Here is a 20,180-nt window from a genome sequence, read left to right as displayed (position 1 = left end):
AGAGGATTCAATGTCCTTGCTTTCTATGTTGGATTATCTCTCTATGTTTTTGGGTTGTAGATGTAGCCTGATTTTGGATGAATCATGTAAATTTTGATGTCTTCTTTTTTAAATTTATTTCTTTACTTGCATATTTTTTTTCTTATTGTGTTTTCCATCCTCGAAGGCTATTTCTACACCACCAAGGTGGTAGCCCAGTTGGAACGGAGTGTTTGCTTCCAACCAAGTGGTTCCAGGTTCGAAACGCACGGGCGTCGATTAAATTCGGGGACCGGATGCCCCATGCCTGGACACGGGGTCTGGAAGCGCTACTGGTCGGCTGGTAGCCTGGGTGGTGCCAGGTGTGACGTACTCTCACGGAGGGTCGGGTCGGATAACTGAGCCGGCCCACGGGTGGGGAGGGTATGAGTAAAATAGGTCGGGGTGCCCAACACACGACTCGGTCTACCCGCATCGAACATTCTCCTGGCGGGGTGGGGGCCTAGTGGTCGGGGCTGCTACGCGGGGGTGGGCTTGTCCCTTCCTCCCCCCTTCTCCTTTTTTCAAGCAAAAAAAAAAAAAAAAAAAAAAGGCTATTTCTACAACAGTTCCTGTTAGGGATGTAAAGGGGGTCACAAACCTTTAGTTTCATACTGCTTGAGTAGTGGAAAGGATTGTACTTATAAGGGGTCTCCATCCCCTTTCCCTCGCGAGGCGTCTTTTGGACAAAGCCATGAGGGGTATCTCTCATCTTGAAAAGGTGGAGGGACTTTCCAAAGTGGATAATATCTCGTGATGATGTAAAAGAGGGCCATAAACCTTTAGTTTCATACTGCTTGAGTAGTGGAAAGGATTGTGCTTATAAGGGGTCTTCATTTCTTTTTCCTTACGAGGCGCCTTTTGGATAAAGTTGTGAGGGTTATCTCTCGTCCAGAAAAGATGAGGGGACTCTCTAAAGCGGACAATATCTCGTGACAGGATGCAACTCTGAATGTTCCTATTGCTAAACTCATGGTGGCAAGGAAGGTGTTTTAGGTGGCCATGGATCAACTACAAGCTGAGAAGATTTGGATCAAAGGCGACTCCGTAGCTGGGGCGTATTGGTTGAACTCAAATCTCTACATACAGCCTCATCTACGAGCCTCCTTTGCGTTTGATTCGATAAAAAAAAAAAAATCAAACGGCCAAGATGTTGCCTACGAGTTGATAGATTCTTCGTAAGGGATACAATGACTAAAATACCCTCAATGATGAAAGCGACTCCAATCGCGGCCCAATGTGGCGAGGTTCCGGAGGGGCAATGCCGTAAAAGGCCATCCCAATTCTACAAGGGCGAGCAGGGAAGGAGGGCATGAACCAGGGCAGCGGGAATAACGAGAGCAGGACGAGATTTGGGGTTTTGAGCTCTCACTTCCGCCCCTCGCCCTTTCCCCCTCCTCCTCCTCGTTCTCGCATGGCCTCCTCGGAGAAGGACGCCGCTCTTGCCGCCGTTCCCTCCGATGCTCCCACCATGTGAGAGATGCTCCTCTCCTCACCCTTTCTCCCCCTCTCTCTTTTTCCCCTTTTCTTGATCCGGTTTTGGGTATTTGTGTCGATCGTTCGGTTTATTTGTTTATTCTTCTGTTTTGATCGGAGTGGTATAGATGGGATGTTTTTTTTCTCTTTTGTTCTGATTGAATGTATAAAGTTTGGTTTTTGGATTGAGCGGAATGGACTGGAATTTGGGAGATTGAAATATTTGTAAAAAATTGAAATTTTTTGGAACATCTGAAGGTTATTTTGTTTTATTGGGGCCTATTGATGCTTCATTGGATTGAATTGTGTCAATTACGTGGTTGGATTGAGCGTAGATGACGTGAGTTTTGTTCAAAGATCGAATTAGGAAGTGAAAGGGCATAGTTCCTATTAATGCTTCATTGGATTGAATTGTGTCAATTACGTGGTTGGATTGAGCGTAGTTGACGTGAGTTTTGTTCAAAGATCGAATTAGGAAGTGAAAGGGCATAGTTTCTATTCGTGCCCTTAGTTTTTATGCGTACATAAGAGTTTTTTTTTCTGAATTTTCTTATTGTTCCTTTATTTTCCATCCTTCTTATGGTGATTCAACCCGCGATGCATTTGATGCTACATAAGAAGCTAGTGCAATAGAAATTGTACTGGATTGCAGTTGGCGCCTGCAAGCATGTCTTGGTAGCAAACTAGCACGTGGTTTGGATCGAGGTTTTACTTGTACACGTACCCTTTGCCAGATTATTTTTTCTCTCCTTACCTTTTTTGTCATATGCGTCTTAGTATTTCTTCTGTTGCACATGTTTCCGTAGTTATTTATCTTCTCAATCTAGAGTATATTCCATGATTTTCTATTATGTGGTCATTTTATGCTGTATCTTGTTGATGGAAAAGCCAGTGTGCTTTTTAAGATCAGGCTAAACATTAATACCACTTCAGCTTTGTGCTTAAATATGATACTGATAGAAACAAGATTTTGATTGTGCTGAACTGTTTTTAATCATCAAATCCTGTTCTATGATGCAGCTTTGACAAAATTATAAAGAAGGAAATTCCTTCCACAGTGGTTTTTGAGGATGACAAGGTACTTTACAGTATTTGGAGTTATAAGTGCCACATTCTATAGGATTTCTCTTTTTTTTTGGAATGTTCAAGTGGTTTTTTTAGGATGACAAGGTACTTTACGGTATTTGGAGTTATAAGTGCCACATTCTGTAGGATTTTTTTTGGGGAATATTCAAGTTTCAAATTTTCCTAAACTAATAGAAATTTATTCATAATTTTTGTCATCTATCCTGAAATTAAATTGCTCGTGACAATATGACTCTTGAATCACCAGTGCACAAGTATGTCCATTTGCTTGTGCAGGTGGAGTGAAAAGGGTAGGGTGGTTAGTTGGAGAAAGGGATTGAAGAGAGAAAAGTAGTTTTGCTGTTCAAAGTGTACTAACTGAGCTCTTTCCAGTGTTTATCTAAGTTTCCTGATGGTTTTGATTCTAAACTTGCATGTCACATCAGCAACTGGTGAGTTGACTAAAATAATGATACGTAGTCTCGTCCATAGGAAACCAATGCGTTGCATCTTCTTTCTTTTCAATTATCTAAAGATTTCTAATTAATTTCACAATCTGTACTGTTATTTTATTTAGATCATGCTCCCTTTTAATTTACTGAGTTTCTAGGAATTTGATGGGCATTTATAGGGAGTTGGCTATTTATCTTGATTCAAAAGTTTGAAGTACTTAGTGTAGAGGTGTACCTTGTTATTTACTGGCATGGTACGCACCACATTATGCCGCACATCCACTCATGGTTTGCTGATTTGAGATGCTATGGTGTGTAGTATGTACTGGTCGTACTGAAGTATGAGTGGTGCATATTGTGGTACGTCAAGTTTTCAAGCCTTGGTTTTTCAAATGATGTGGTTGATATATTAAGCATTTTATTTGCCACTTCTAATGAGTTTTCAAGCTTATACTTCATGGGACAATATATTTGGCAAAGCAATTTTGGTGCACAGGAGCCATTAGTCTCCAAATTCAGGGCCTTAACAATTGTGCATGCATTACTTTAAAACATGTAATAATGTTTCAATATCTCCAGGCTTGAAAAGTGTGGAATACGTGACATTTCTATATATACATACAATATAAGGATACATCCTTGTCAGGTTTGCGAATTAGTGAGCTCAGTTGGTTAAGATAAAAAGTTCTTTGAATTATTCCATGAGAACACTGAACATGCATTGTAGAACATGAGAATGTAAACATAGGCGGGAACTGGGAAGCCTTCTAATTGGCATTTCAATTGCAAGCTGACAGAGGAATCCATACAGCATAACTCATTGACTGTGACCTGCATCATCACCTGTGGCAGGTTATGGAAAATTCATTATGGAAACAATTTTCTCAAGAAAAAAGTTTGATTCATTTATGGGCATAAAAGGAAGAACTGACATGAAGCTGGCAAAGGCTTTATTCTTACAAGTTTTTTTCCTGTAAAAGAGCTTAATTCAGTGGATGGACCATGATAATTTTTTTTTAAAAAAAAAGTTTCATGAAATAGCTTTTAGGTTCTTGTATAACCTTTTAGATTTTTTCTTCCCTCTACCGAACAATGGATCTTGTCTATTATGGATTAAGCATCATGCTTTTCAAAGTTGATCATAAGATTGTTGGCCATAGTTATCTGTGGTGTGGGGGTGGGGGTGTTGGGGAGGCAGAGAGGTGGTTCTGGTATCGTATAAACATGGAACATGCATGTGGAAGTGAACTTTTTTGTGTCTTTTCCTTACTACTGAATCTTTTTTCAAGGAAAAAAAATGCGGATTTTTGGATGTTCACTTGCTTTTTCTTAACTTTTCACAATGCTTTGGATATCCATCTCTTAAATTTGCATGGTTTTGTAATATTGAAAAAGTATCTTTCAACTGTTCTGCAAATACACAGAAGGGTACTGTTTAGCTTCACTATGAAGTGAAAGATTCAGTGTGGTGGGCTGGATATCAAGAAATGTGCTAAAGGAGCATGATATGGGCTTCAGTCAGCCCCTGAACCGGTCTGCTAGCATAAATTGTCTATCATGAATCACAAAATCAATCCATATCTCACACCAAGAGGATTTTGTTGGATTTCTAGTAAATATTGTTGGGAACCCGCCCATGCCGCTGATATTTCAAAAATTTTTCAGATGGCAGCGGAATCGGCATGCACGGGTTCGACGTTCATCGCATGAACGCTTGTTTCGAGACCTTTCGTAATTAGGTAAGAATTAAAGCTTTTAAAACAATAGGAAGATCAAATCTTCACCTTGCGCGGGTAGACGATCACCGCGAATCTGAATTCGTGGTTATGGGAGAGGGTTCGCTTGAAGCCGTTCAAACGTCCGGCCTCTACGGGTATCCACACGAAGTAGAGAACCGATCAAAGCTTTCTTGTCTTCCCGGGGTGCTAGCTCCCTTGCAAAGACTCCTTTGATGGCTGATCTCTTCTCTTTCTTTCAACTCTTGAAAGTGCTTGAGAGGAGGAAGAAGAAGGTTGAAGAAGAGGAAGAAGAAGAATCCCCACGCAGCCTTCTTTCTTTTCCCTGCGTTGGAAGGAAGAAGGGAGGAAGAGGATGCCGCCAACCTTTGGCCTTGGTCTTCCTTGCTTGCGGCTGATCACAAGAAGAGAGGAGAGGGAGGCTCACGGCAAGGAGAAGGAGGAGTTCTTCTATGCTTAGGGCGCCGGCCTCACACCTCCTTTTATAGCCATCTAGGGTTCCTACTAAGTAGGAGCCCTAGACATCTTTCCAGAGAGGGGGCGCCGGCCCCCTCTCTTGTGCCGCACCAATGGATCAAGGGGGAGGGGCTTGCGCCCCTCCCTCTTGGTAAACCCTAGTCCACATTAGGGTTTGCATTGCCCTAATGTGGTCAAGCCCTAATCCTATTAGGTTTAGCCCAAGGGTGAACCAATGGATCCAATCTAGGTAAGTCCTAATCCAATTAGAACTTGAATCAATTTTGACTCAATTGAACTCTTCAATCCTAATCCAATTAGGAGTCTTATTGATTCATTAGATTAATAATTAATTGTGACTTAAGAAACCCTAATCCATATTAGGATGTATTTAGTCCTAATCCAATTAGGATTAGATTTGAATCCGAAGTCCTAATCCAATTAGGATTCCTAGGAATCCTACTCCAAGTAGGAATCCGATTTAGATTCAAAATTCCTAATCTTATTAGGATTGAGGAATCCTATTCCAAGTAGGAATCCCAGTCCTAATCCAATTAGAACTCTAGGTATCCTATCCGAAGTAGGATTCTTGTTTCAAGTCCAATTAATTAATTCCTTTTTCCTTCTTCAACCTTTTATCAATCAAATTGATTTCTTGTGATTCCTAATCACGATTTCAACCATCGGATCGGTCAATACTTCTAGTGTGTGTGATCCCATAGGTTCTATTCTGACTGGTAGTGAGATATATTGTGATCTCTATCACTATATCATTGAAAACTTCTTTCAATGGGTTGGAACGATTCCAACTCAACTCATTAGGGTTTATCGATCATCAAGATAATCCCTATGAGTCCCACCATCCACCAGTGACACCTAGCAGCATGTAGTGGCTATCCAGCAGAATAGAATGATGAACCTCTAGGTGCAGTTAAACATGTGATACAGTCCTACTATCGTGGATCCCTACAGGACGGAGGTCATGGACAACTCGTCAAATCCCATCGTCTGTCATATGTCAAGATTTATTCGACTCGAGTTCGATAGTGAAAAACTCTTTCTCCACTGTGCATACTGCCCCGGCCGAGGTCTTACGAACTCAGTCTTATAAATCACATAGGATCTCTCCTTATCTATCAAGGTCGATAGATTCCATATAGGTGCATACCCTTACTCCTACAGTGAACTTACTGCAGCCAATCTACACTGCATGGACCCATATGGCTAGAGACCATGTATGTGTGCAGTCAAACTACAATAACCTCACTGTGAGTAGCCGAAGCGCCGCAGGTCAAAGGACCAGTCACACTACTGCAACATCAAGCAAGTCACTGACGAGTGGATAGACATCCAAGTGACTTCTTGTATTGGTCATGCTCAGTACCCTTGTTCTCTAACAAGCACCTGCACTATCACTTCAGTGTCCCTACACTGTGGACTCAAGTCTCGTCCATCCAGAAGGAGAGTGATCTGTGCACTGATCGGATCGATCACCGTCCTCGTGATGATCCTTTGATCAGGAGCATTTAGAAATTAATCACCAATGATACATGGCTCAAATTCTCAACTCTTGAGAATATGTATCATCATCTTATTAATTTCTTGGACGATTCATAGACACATAAACAATATGAATGAAAAAGATGCCTTTTATTTATTCAATAATAAATAGTCAAGTACAAAATTATGTCCCTAGAATCAACAATGTGTCAGCCAAATTGGCTTCTAGGGCATACATCTAACAATCTCCCACTTGCACTAAAGCCAATTGGTCATATATCTTAGGCCCATCTTCTCAAGGTGGGCTTCAGTCTTTTGCTGACTCAGCTGCTTAGTGAAAGGGTCTGCCACGTTATCCGCGGAGTCTACTCTCTGCACCTCTACATATTTCTTCTCCACATAGTCGCGTATGAGGTGAAAGCGCCGCTCTATATGCTTAGACTTCTGATGAGACCTTGGCTCCTTAGCAAGGGCTATGGCGCCATTGTTATCGCAGTAGAGTGTTATGGCATCTGATGTCATCACATCCAGCTCTGCAATGAATTTTTTGAACCAGAAGCCTTCCTTAGCAGCTTCAGAGGCGGCGATGTATTCGGCTTCCATAGTCGAATCAGCAATGATCGGTTGTTTAGAACTCTTCCAATTCACCGTACCACCATTGCACAAGAACACGTATCCAGATGTTGACTTCCTGTCATCGACATCAGTCATGAAGTCTGAATCTGTGTACCCTTCTACCTTTAACTCTGATGATCCTCCAAAAACCAAGAATAAATCTTTAGTTCTTCTCAAGTACTTAAGAATATTCTTCACAGCTGTCCAGTGTTCTTCACCTGGATTCGACTGATATCTGCTTGTGACACTCACAGCAAGAGCTATATCAGGTCGTGTACATAGCATGGCATACATGAGGCTTCCTATTGCCGATGCATAAGGAATCTTGCTCATGCGTTGAATCTCCTCAGGTGTGTTGGGGCACATCTTCTTGGAGAGATGAATTCCATGCCTTAGGGGTAAAAGACCCCTCTTGGAGTTTTCCATGCTGAACCTCTTCAGCACCTCCTCTATGTACATTTTCTGTGACAGGCCAAGCATCCTTTTAGATCTATCTCTATAGACCTTTATTCCCAAAATATAGGATGCTTCCCCAAGGTCTTTCATGGAGAATTCTTTTGACAACCAGACCTTGACCGAGGTTAGCATGGGAATATCATTCCCAATCAGGAGAATGTCATCTACGTACAGTACGAGAAAAACGACAGCACTCCCACTAACCTTTTTATAAACACATGGTTCCTCCTCGTTTTTGATGAAATTAAACGTTTTGATTGTATCATCGAAACGAGTGTTCCAACTCCGAGATGCTTGCTTTAGTCCATAGATGGACCTTTGCAGCTTGCAGACCTTGTGATCTCCATCAATGGAAGTAAAACCCAAAGGCTGTTCCATATAGATATCTTTATCAAGATATCCATTCAGGAAAGCAGTTTTCACATCCATCTGCCAGATTTCATAATCATGAAATGCTGCAATGGCAAGCAATGTTCGGATGGATTTTAGCATGGCTACAGGTGAAAAGGTCTCCTGATAGTCAATGCCTTCGCGCTGACTATACCCTTTCGCCACAAGCCTTGCCTTATAGGTCTCTACCTCTCCATCCGAACCTATCTTCCTTTTGTAGATCCATTTGCATCCAATAGGTACAATACCTTCTGGTGGATCTACTAAGGTCCAGACTTGGTTGGAATGCATGGAGTCTATCTCTGACTTCATAGCTTCCAGCCATTTCTCGGAATCGATATCAGATATCGCCTCGTTGTAGGTTTTGGGATCCTGTATGTGATCCCTATCTCCCACTAGGAACATTTCCTCAGTATCCTCTTCAAGTATACCTAAGTATCTATCGGGAGGATGGGAGACTCTACTAGATCTACGAGGTGGTTGAGGGACATCGTGTACTGGCTCCTTATGAATAGGTTCTTTAGGATCCATGACTCGTTGCTTTTCGGAGACTTTCTCTTCAAGCTCAATTTTCCTCCCACTGCCTCTATCAAGGATAAACTGATTTTCCAAGAAGATGGCATGACGGCTCACAAACACATTGTGATCCTCTGAGACGTAAAAATTGTATCCTAATGACTCTTTAGGATATCCTATAAAACGAGCACTTATGGTCCTAGCCTCTAACTTGTCCGCCTGTAGTCGCTTGACGTGGGCCGGACATCCCCAAATCTTGAGATGACCCAGACTTGGTTTCTTACCATGCCATATCTCATACGGTGTGGTAGGAACGGATTTAGAGGGAACTCTATTCAATAAATAAATCGCTGTGAGTAAGGCATCTCCCCAAAGGAACATAGGTAAATCAGTGAAGCTCATCATGGACCTGACCATATCCAATAGGGTCCGATTTCTCCTCTCTGACACCCCGTTGAGTTGAGGTGTACCCGGAGGTGTCCATTGTGAGACTATGCCGTTTTCTTTGAGATAGTCCCGGAATTCCCCACTAAGGTATTCTCCTCCCCGATCTGATCGAAGAGCCTTAAGAGGTTTTCCAGTTTGTTTTTCTACTTCATTTTTGAACTCTTTGAACTTTTCAAAGGATTCAGACTTGTGTCTCATAAGATACACATACCCATACCGTGAATAATCATCGGTAAAGGTAATGAAGTAAGAATAACGTCCCCTGGCCAGCACATCGAATGGGCCACATACATCTGTATGTACTAGGGTAAGTATTTCAGTGGTCCTCTCCCCATGTCCTACAAAGGGCAGTCTAGCCATCTTTTCTTGAAGACAGGACTCGCAAACTGGATATGACTCGGAAGTCAATGAGCCTAAGAGCCCATCTTTATCCATTTTGTTCATTCTATCTTCTCCAATATGGCCAAGTCTGAGGTGCCACAAATATCTTTGGTTTATCTCATCTCTGGATCTTTTGGATCCTTTGGCACTCACATCTTGCTCGGTAACATTCACAGATACATCCATATGTAAATGATAGAGACTGTCAATCATGAAACCACGTGCGACTATTTTATTTCTTAAATAAATAGAACAGCAGTCTTTGTCAAATGTAAAAACATGACCTTCCTGTGCTAGACATGAAACAGAAATCAAATTTCTGCTAGCAACAGGTACATAATAGCAGTCTCTAAGTATTAAACTAAATCCAGACGGTAGTCGCAGATGGTAGGTGCCCACAGCCACAGCAGCAACTTTTGCCCCGTTGCCAACCCGAAGGGTTACCGCACCTTCCGCCAGCCTTCTACTTTCCTTTAGACCCTGCATGGTAGTGCACAAATGAGCACTAGAACCAGAATCTATAACCCAACTAGAAGTAGAAGAAACCGTTAGATTAGTTTCAATAATGAGCAAGTCTATACCTTCTGAAGGTGTGTCACCTTTCTTGTTCTTCAGGCTCTCGAGGTATGAAGGACAGTTTCTCTTCCAGTGGCCTTCGACATTACAGTGGAAACATTTTCCTTTGTCGTTAGCCTTTTTCTTTTGAACTTCCTTCTTTGGCTTCTTGTCTTTCTTCTGCTTCTTAGCAGGCTTCTTTTTCTTCCAAGTAGACTTTCTCTTGGAACCAGAAGTCAACTCAGCAGCGAGGACATTGCCCCTTGAACCTTTCAAGGCTCCCTCAGCAGTTACCAACATGTTGATTAGTTCAGTCTTAGTGCATTCAATCTTATTCATGTGGTAGTTTACTATAAACTGACCAAATGAATCAGGAAGTGACTGTAGGATCAAATCCACTTGCAATTCCTTGTGCATGTCCATACCGAGCTTCTCAAGCTCCTCTAGGTCCTTGATCATGGTCAGACCGTGATCATGAACAGACTGCCCTTCGCGCATCTTCGCTTTGAAAAGCCTCTTGGACACTTCAAAACGAGCTGTGCGACTCTGCTCACCATACAACTCTTGTAGGTGTGCCAGTATGTCCCTAGCAGTCTTTATATTTTCATGCTGGCATTGGAGTTCATTAGACATAGATGCCATCATATAGCATTTTACTCTAATGTCATCGTCCAACCACTTTTTATGCATCTCACGCTGAACATCAGTGGGACGTGCTGGTAATGTGGGGATATCTGAATCGAGTATATAACCTATCTTCTCACAGTCCAAAACTATTTTGAGATTTCTAAGCCAGTCCTTGTAATTGGTTCCGGTCAGTCGGTTGGTCTCAAGAATACGGGTCAAAGGGTTTGAAGCCGACATTGTATCTGCAGAGAGTAAAGATTCTAGTTAGACTTTTGTACTTGATCCTAATCTGTCCTAAGGTCTTTTAGAACAAATGTGACTCCCACTATTTTCTCGAATTCCTCACACTCCCCTGGTAGGAAAACGGAAATCCCACACGACTAGGGTTTCTAGTGGGTACTGCGGTCCCACCAATTTACATGCCACCTCACCTAACAGTTATTGGTGACACATAGATGGATGAGTGTACAACTCTTGTACAATGCTTCTCAAGCATGTTGCAGTGCAACTTGGTCTCTAAGCCATGAAGACCTCACCTAACAGTTATTGGTCCCATTTCTTAGTTAAGTCAGACCCACTGTATAACCGTAGGAATAAAGTCGTCATTGGGTCCTCACCTAACAGTTATTGATGCCCAACCCCACCTTTACCCTACAACATCTCATGTCTATAGAGAGGTCCAGCCCCCCAATGCAACTTGACCACTGTATCCAGCCGAGACAAGTCAACATCAGAAAGGCCTTAGCAGCTCTACTACAGTGGAAGACCTATTGACTTAATATTGGTTAATCAGGTCTTAGTGTTTGCAACTTGAGCCTTTCATAAGAGGTAATCGAACAATTGGCCAGGTAAGCAGGTGGGAGGCTCCCCTTACTCAGAGAGTAAGGTCCTAATTAAGTAACCACCTTTCATGCTTTCCTAGACACCAATTAGATCAATTAATCTAATATGACTTGCTCATGTCGGTTCACTCTTGACTTGATTGAGGAGGTTTTGATTTAGGTCTCAATTGGGTTTGCTACATCACCTGTAGACCTATCTACCCGACTCTCATTCACATCACATGCAAACGGCGCATTGCAGGCAGTTATAATCGCGGCAATAATTAAAGCTAAACTTTAACTAGGTGATGATCATGGATTCTAATTAGGTCGTATTACAAGCACATGCACATCAATTGATCAAGTGGTCTTCAACTCTTGAATTGGTTCCAAGCCTCCTTGATTCGATCCTTGATCAACCCTTGATCCCATCGCCATCAACCGCTTGGATCACCTTTCATCTCATGCCTTTGCTTCAACTTGATCGTTGATGTACATCATATCACAGAAATACAACCAGATGTAAAATAAAAATAAAAATAATTTACATCTCCTTTTAGGAGGCACGCAGGCCTCTCAAAACATCAAATAAGATGCATGCAAGCATCTGAAAAATTACATGACATCGCAGATCACATCGCAGGTCATTACATTTGATACCAAAAGGGGTTGAATCCTATGATCATCACCGTATGCTACAATTATAATTTTCAGATCTGAAACTTAACTGATTATATCATGACATAGGTCGCTGATCATGCTAATCATGATTCTAAACTTTGTAATCCCATTAACAATGCAATTAGAATCATCTTTTTATCACATAAAAATCAGCATGTAAAAATCAGCACCCCTGAAAAAATCTGCATGCAGAATTTTTCAGCATGCATGATCATTTAATTTTCAGATCTAATATGCCTTTAGATGTTTAATTCTTACCTTAATCTACGAAGCCTAGGCTCTGATACCACTGTTGGGAACCCGCCCATGCCGCTGATATTTCAAAAATTTTTCAGATGGCAGCGGAATCGGCATGCACGGGTTCGACGTTCATCGCATGAACGCTTGTTTCGAGACCTTTCGTAATTAGGTAAGAATTAAAGCTTTTAAAACAATAGGAAGATCAAATCTTCACCTTGCGCGGGTAGACGATCACCGCGAATCTGAATTCGTGATTATGGGAGAGGGTTCGCTTGAAGCCGTTCAAACGTCCGGCCTCTACGGGTATCCACACGAAGTAGAGAACCGATCAAAGCTTTCTTGTCTTCCCGGGGTGCTAGCTCCCTTGCAAAGACTCCTTTGATGGCTGATCTCTTCTCTTTCTTTCAACTCTTGAAAGTGCTTGAGAGGAGGAAGAAGAAGGTTGAAGAAGAGGAAGAAGAAGAATCCCCACGCAGCCTTCTTTCTTTTCCCTGCGTTGGAAGGAAGAAGGGAGGAAGAGGATGCCGCCAACCTTTGGCCTTGGTCTTCCTTGCTTGCGGCTGATCACAAGAAGAGAGGAGAGGGAGGCTCACGGCAAGGAGAAGGAGGAGTTCTTCTATGCTTAGGGCGCCGGCCTCACACCTCCTTTTATAGCCATCTAGGGTTCCTACTAAGTAGGAGCCCTAGACATCTTTCCAGAGAGGGGGCGCCGGCCCCCTCTCTTGTGCCGCACCAATGGATCAAGGGGGAGGGGCTTGCGCCCCTCCCTCTTGGTAAACCCTAGTCCACATTAGGGTTTGCATTGCCCTAATGTGGTCAAGCCCTAATCCTATTAGGTTTAGCCCAAGGGTGAACCAATGGATCCAATCTAGGTAAGTCCTAATCCAATTAGAACTTGAATCAATTTTGACTCAATTGAACTCTTCAATCCTAATCCAATTAGGAGTCTTATTGATTCATTAGATTAATAATTAATTGTGACTTAAGAAACCCTAATCCATATTAGGATGTATTTAGTCCTAATCCAATTAGGATTAGATTTGAATCCGAAGTCCTAATCCAATTAGGATTCCTAGGAATCCTACTCCAAGTAGGAATCCGATTTAGATTCAAAATTCCTAATCTTATTAGGATTGAGGAATCCTATTCCAAGTAGGAATCCCAGTCCTAATCCAATTAGAACTCTAGGTATCCTATCCGAAGTAGGATTCTTGTTTCAAGTCCAATTAATTAATTCCTTTTTCCTTCTTCAACCTTTTATCAATCAAATTGATTTCTTGTGATTCCTAATCACGATTTCAACCATCGGATCGGTCAATACTTCTAGTGTGTGTGACCCCATAGGTTCTATTCTGACTGGTAGTGAGATATATTGTGATCTCTATCACTATATCATTGAAAACTCCTTTCAATGGGTTGGAACGATTCCAACTCAACTCATTAGGGTTTATCGATCATCAAGATAATCCCTATGAGTCCCACCATCCACCAGTGACACCTAGCAGCATGTAGTGGCTACCCAGCAGAATAGAATGATGAACCTCTAGGTGCAGTTAAACATGTGATACAGTCCTACTATCGTGGATCCCTACAGGACGGAGGTCATGGACAACTCGTCAAACCCCATCGTCTGTCATATGTCAAGATTTATTCGACTCGAGTTCGATAGTGAAAAACTCTTTCTCCACTGTGCATACTGCCCCGGCCGAGGTCTTACGAACTCAGTCTTATAAATCACATAGGATCTCTCCTTATCTATCAAGGTCGATAGATTCCATATAGGTGCATACCCTTACTCCTACAGTGAACTTACTGCAGCCAATCTACACTGCATGGACCCATATGGCTAGAGACCATGTATGTGTGCAGTGAAACTACAATAACCTCACTGTGAGTAGCCGAAGCGCCGCAGGTCAAAGGACCAGTCACACTACTGCAACATCAAGCAAGTCACTGACGAGTGGATAGACATCCAAGTGACTTCTTGTATTGGTCATGCTCAGTACCCTTGTTCTCTAACAAGCACCTGCACTATCACTTCAGTGTCCCTACACTGTGGACTCAAGTCTCGTCCATCCAGAAGGAGAGTGATCTGTGCACTGATCGGATCGATCACCGTCCTCGTGATGATCCTTTGATCAGGAGCATTTAGAAATTAATCACCAATGATACATGGCTCAAATTCTCAACTCTTGAGAATATGTATCATCATCTTATTAATTTCTTGGACGATTCATAGACACATAAACAATATGAATGAAAAAGATGCCTTTTATTTATTCAATAATAAATAGTCAAGTACAAAATTATGTCCCTAGAATCAACAATGTGTCAGCCAAATTGGCTTCTAGGGCATACATCTAACAAATATATTCCTGAGTTGGTTGTAAATTTGTTTATCAGAAGAGTGACTTATTGCATTTAAAGAAGTTTAAATTAAGTGTATATCCATAGGCTCTCTAATGTTGCTTAGATATTCTTGTTCTCAACAAGTCATTGAAATTCTTACTTCTTAATTGATTGCTGTCATCATGAGTGTTCATTTCAACAGGTTCTTGCATTTAGAGATATATCTCCCCAAGCTCCCACGCATATCATAATCATCCCCAAAGTTAAAGATGGATTGTCTCAACTTTCAAAGGTACCTTTATATGATTCTACATTATGTGCTTCGATATATCAATGTTTCTCTTTCTTGAAACCAAGGGTCGTCGTCTTGGTACAGGATCTGGTACCAGTGCCACACTAGCACTATATCAATATGGGGTCTTTTTGGCATACTGAGTGTCGATACGCCACCTGTACTGGGTACCAGTACCAAATCAGGCAGTATGATGCCCGGTTCTGGCCGGTATGGCGAACCATGCATAAAACCTTTTTGATTGACAAGAAAAAGCACATTTTGTCAGCTTTAGTTTTGGGCATAAAGCATGCATAAGGATTGGAATAAGCCTTATGCCAGCAAACCACAACCTAGAAATATTTATGTACTCCATGGTGGAAGCTGTCATAAGCTATTTTGTGGCATAAAGGCATAATTGATCCATACATTTTTACTCTTTTTATGGACAAAAAAACTTCATCCAAAAGTTATTCCAAATATTTTAGCCAAGCAAAAATTTGAAATGTTCTTGGCATAGCAATTTCAATTTTTATTTTTCTTATTGCTGAACCAAATGTAGCCTTAATGATTAGAGCCATACAACAAAGTGACCACTTAGTTAGGACTAATAACTTTCTTTTTATTTGGTGAGAAGCAACACTTTACTAAAAGAATAGTTTACTTAATTTGCTTGAATGTGGTCAATTCACATTCAAATGAGGAGCTAGTTACTATAAATAAAATAAATGAGCTAGTTACTATAGTCGCTCGGAGGAGGCACTAATTAGACGGGAGAGCGAGTCGAGGTTAAAGAGTCAAGATGCAGAGGAACCACCGCCCAAAGGTGCCTTTAAAGGTAAGGCCGGAGGCTGAGTCAGTTTGCAAAGGGGACCCTAGTTTAAGGAGAGGAACGCTCAATGCGCCCCATTCCCTTCCACAACCGGACTCGTTTATTTACCCTAGTTATCTTTTCGTTTATTTACACATTGGTTCTACTTGAACTATGAGGTTTTATGGTTCAATGTGCGCACACGAACAAAGAAAATATTTAATGAGAATCTAAAGTTTTTGAGGCATCTAGAGTTCATTCTTCTTCTCTTTTTTTCCTCCTTTTTCTGGAAAAATAAAATAAAATAAACCTAGTTACTATAAATAACATAGGATAGTCTCTCCGGGGGTCAAGCTAGCAACTAGGTCCATTGGATCAATCGTGATTATCATTTCACTGGTCAGATTTGAGGCACAGACATATTTATGCATAGTAGCTCATATATTAGATGGCATCAATCCTGAATTTTGGTTTGGGTTGGACATGGGTCACTCTGTACTGTTTCAAGGTCCAGAAAATTTGACCCAAACTGATCTGACAACCCTACAAATTGACGACAAAGGTGATCTGAAGCTAACCTAGTAAAAGATTAGATTAGGAATGACAGCAGATCCAGGTGGGATTGGGTGGAATATGTGTAGGGTTAAAAAATCCTCAACCCATTGGATTTATAATCAGGTTGAGAAGTATAAATTCATGCACGGATCATTTATTTTATTTGGAGTAGTACCCAACCTGCCAAACATTTGTTGGTCTTGTTAGCCATACGCCTCAAAAAAATAAAACAAAATAGGGTCAGGGAAAAGGCACTTTGGGTTGGGTGCCTAAAATAATCAAGAGAGACATGTCTTGCACTCCTTTGTTCTCTTCATTTTTTTCTTTTAACGGCCGGTAGAACTAGACATTGACTAGCTTATGGCCCACTTCACTGTGACCACTACTCTTGGGGCGCAGAACTAGATTTTAAAGGTTTTCCAACCTGTGGTGTTGATCTATGGGGTTGAACAACCAAATCTGTTTGTAATTACGCAGCTGCCACTAAAGCATCAGCATCAAAAGAAGCAGAAGCTTAAGCAGAAACAGAAGCATCTTCTCAATCCTCCGACTCAAACCAAGATGGTTAGCACATTGCATGACCGAAGGTTCAAGAAAAGTCAACCTGAAAAGTCACAAGGTTCTGAAGAAAAAAGCCAAGCTGACTGAATCTGAACTCAATGATTGAAAGTCCAAGATCAGCTGTTCAATGACCGGGGACTCCGTACAAGGTAGATCGAGCGCGAGTGATGATGACTGAGCCCTACCTAATCCATCTCCACGTCTGATGAATCCGGGGGTCAAGCTAGCAACTAGGTCCATTGGATCAATCGTGATTATCATTTCACTGGCCAGATTTGAGGCACAGACATATTTATGCATAGTAGCTCATATATTAGATGGCATCAATCCTGAATTTTGGTTTGGGTTGGACATGGGTCACTCTGTACTGTTTCAAGGTCCAGAAAATTTGACCCAAACTGATCTGACAACCCTACAAATTGACGACAAAGGTGATCTGAAGCTAACCTAGTAAAAGATTAGATTAGGAATGACAGCAGATCCAGGTGGGATTGGGTGGAATATGTGTAGGGTTAAAAAATCCTCAACCCATTGGATTTATAATCAGGTTGAGAAGTATAAATTCATGCACGGATCATTTATTTTATTTGGAGTAGTACCCAACCTGCCAAACATTTGTTGGTCTTGTTAGCCATACGCCTCAAAAAAATAAAACAAAATAGGGTCAGGGAAAAGGCACTTTGGGTTGGGTGCCTAAAATAATCAAGAGAGACATGTCTTGCACTCCTTTGTTCTCTTCATTTTTTTCTTTTAACGGCCGGTAGAACTAGACATTGACTAGCTTATGGCCCACTTCACTGTGACCACTACTCTTGGGGCGCAGAACTAGATTTTAAAGGTTTTCCAACCTGTGGTGTTGATCTATTGGGTTGAACAACCAAATCTGTTTGTAATTAGGTAAGTCTTGGCTAACCAAATTGCACTCGATTGTTAAAAAACGCTCACCCAGATTTTTTTTTCAGGCAGTTTGGTGCGTCCAGGTCAAATATGCCACCCCTAGATACCTAATCTACCTATTTCATCAGAGTCGGGGTTGCAGTTAGTTAGGGTTGGTGGGTGGATTTGGCTCGGGGATGAGCCAGAGGAGGGCAGTGGTGGTGATCATGGTTGCCCCAACTAGTAGGTCAGTTTCCAGCTGTTTGAAAGTGCTGGGCTGTGCCGCCATCATGGGCCAAGTTAGCAAGTTTTGGGACTTGGGCTGGTTGATGGCGACCAGTGCAATGCATGAGAGGTTGCACTCAATCAGCATGTGGTCCTCCAGGGAGGGCGCATCACTTTGATTGATGGCAGGCCATGGAGATCACATTGGAATGGTGAGGCATGGAGAAGTCTTTTATTTAATTTATGGGGGAAGTCAGGATGAGGGTGGGGCAGAGGTGGATGGAGGCTTTTACCATCAGAGGCCAGTGAGGGTAGAGAAAGAGAGAGGGGCAATGGACGTTTCCATATTATTCTATTTTTTATCCTTATGATCTGCTTATGGTTAATGATAACCTTCCAGCCCTGCTGGATAGTGAGCAGAAATTATGCATATGTCAATATATAATCATCTTAACAGCTCAAAGTTTTGTATATATTAATGTCAAATGCTCAGTTACGAGGTACAGTAAATGAGGCCATCATGAGTTTTAAGTATTTTGATATATGATCACCATGATTATAGTTATAATAAACTGAACTTCCGAAATCCAAATCAAATTGTCATAGTTTATGGATGCTCTATTGCCATTGATTTCTAACTGAGACCAAGTTGTCTGAATTTAAAACATCAACAACTTCCAAATTAATCCTATTTGATCCTGCCACGCTTCCTTCAGAATCTTCACCATGAATGCCATTTAATTCCTCACCAGGCTGTCATAGACCTATCCTGCAAATATTTGAAACAATATTAAATAGTTTTCTAGGACTTCCTTGTTCTAATTGAGCCGCGGCAGTCCATTGTCTGATAAAATCACTGACTTTATCCGGGGCATTTTTATAACACTTTTTCCAATATATTTGTTTATCTAGCATTCTGTGTCCATGAACCTATCACACTGACTTTATACTTGTACCAGTAGAATTGCTGTCTATAGTATTAGTATATAATTCAAATTCATGATTTACTAATTTATTATGAATGGCAACACTGCTTTGATTCTTCTCTCCACATATGTTTTTCATAAGTAAATTCCTATATTGTGTCTTTCAAGAGAAAGAGAACACGAAATTGCTTAAAAAACAAACTGCTATGCATTAGGTGCAATTTGTCCATTTTCCTGGTAGTCAATGGCATTTCTTCCTATCTTTAACAGAGGAGCATTTCATTTTCTACAATTTATTGCTTGTTTTTGCAGGCAGAAGAGAGGCATATTGAGATACTTGGTTACCTTCTCTACGTAGCCAAACTTGTTGCAAAGCAGGAAGGGCTTGATGATGGCTTTAGAATTGTCATCAACGACGGGCCCAAAGGATGTGAGTCTCAACATGCTTTTAATTTAGATCCTGATTTGAGTTCTCTCATTCTCGTGTTGATCATTTTCGTTTTTTCTTTTTGTTTCCTCAGGCCAATCTGTCTACCATATTCATGTTCATCTTCTCGGGGGCCGACAGATGAACTGGCCTCCTGGCTGATCAGTGATTCTCAGTTCTCATAGTTTTCTAATAAAGTGAATCGATAAGTGCAGTAGTGTGGAACTGCTAGTGCCTGGGTTGTTTCTTTTTATGATCTTGAGATCCTGCGCTGATGTTTGCTTGAAACTGTCTCTGCTTTTGAGGCCAAAACATTTATGTATCTCAGGATAATGCAGACTAAAGACTTGGAATCGAAATCAGATGAGGATGCACTTGTAGTTGGTATTGTCTGCACCGACATTGCTGAAGTGCTTTAATTATAATGTTCTTACTGTGATGAATGTGTCCAAATTTGAGCTGCAAAACAGTGACCTAGAGGAAATTAATGGTTAACCTCAAAGCATTTGAGACCTTGCAGCTCCTAGTTAAGTTCATGGTGGGATAATCACGCATAGGGACAAACAAAAGGTGGAAGAGGGGTCTCATATGCCTTCTAGCCTGTCTTGGGGGAGATGGACATTTCATTACCCACTTGCAATACCTAATTGGATCGAAGCAGTTATATGCTCCTCAAATTTTGATCGTACTGATGAATGCTGAACCATGTAGAAAGGTTTTCAAATGCTTACATAGAGCAATCTAAAA

The 20,180-nt window shown here is 41.4% G+C and overlaps 1 protein-coding gene across 2 annotated transcripts; it reads left to right on the top strand.

Annotated features, from left to right (window-relative positions):
- The first annotated feature begins 1,306 nt into the window (after positions 1-1,306).
- HIT3 (HIS triad family protein 3) lies at positions 1,307-19,813 on the top strand. 2 transcript variants are annotated; one of them, XM_039124814.2, is made up of 5 exons: positions 1,314-1,491; positions 2,515-2,572; positions 14,984-15,073; positions 19,319-19,436; positions 19,528-19,813. In XM_039124814.2, exons 1-5 carry the CDS (start codon positions 1,331-1,333, stop codon positions 19,593-19,595), a joined length of 495 nt encoding a protein of 164 aa, XP_038980742.1. In that variant the 5' UTR covers positions 1,314-1,330; the 3' UTR covers positions 19,596-19,813. The 2 variants fall into 2 exon arrangements, with proteins under 2 accessions (XP_088559404.1, XP_038980742.1); XM_088703278.1 differs by lacking the exon at positions 14,984-15,073 and having other exon boundaries at positions 1,307-1,491.
- The last annotated feature ends 367 nt before the right edge of the window (positions 19,814-20,180 follow it).

The sequence above is a fragment of the Phoenix dactylifera genome, chromosome 8, assembly GCF_051530095.1.
Source record: "Phoenix dactylifera cultivar Ajwa chromosome 8, Ajwa_hap1_PhDact_Kaust_v1.1, whole genome shotgun sequence".
Lineage (NCBI taxonomy): Eukaryota > Viridiplantae > Streptophyta > Magnoliopsida > Arecales > Arecaceae > Phoenix > Phoenix dactylifera.
This window is presented reverse-complemented; position numbering and strand designations above follow the sequence as displayed.

What these genes read in the sequence shown, in the direction of transcription:
- HIT3 (XM_039124814.2), top strand. Translation starts at nt 1,331, where the DNA reads ATGAACCAGGGCAGCGGGAATAACGAGAGCAGGACGAGATTTGGGGTT. An exon ending in GATTGTCTCAACTTTCAAAG is followed by an intron (nt 15,074 to 19,318) that starts GTACCTTTATAT and finishes TTGTTTTTGCAG; the next exon opens with GCAGAAGAGAGGCATATTGA. An exon ending in CAACGACGGGCCCAAAGGAT is followed by an intron (nt 19,437 to 19,527) that starts GTGAGTCTCAAC and finishes TTGTTTCCTCAG; the next exon opens with GCCAATCTGTCTACCATATT.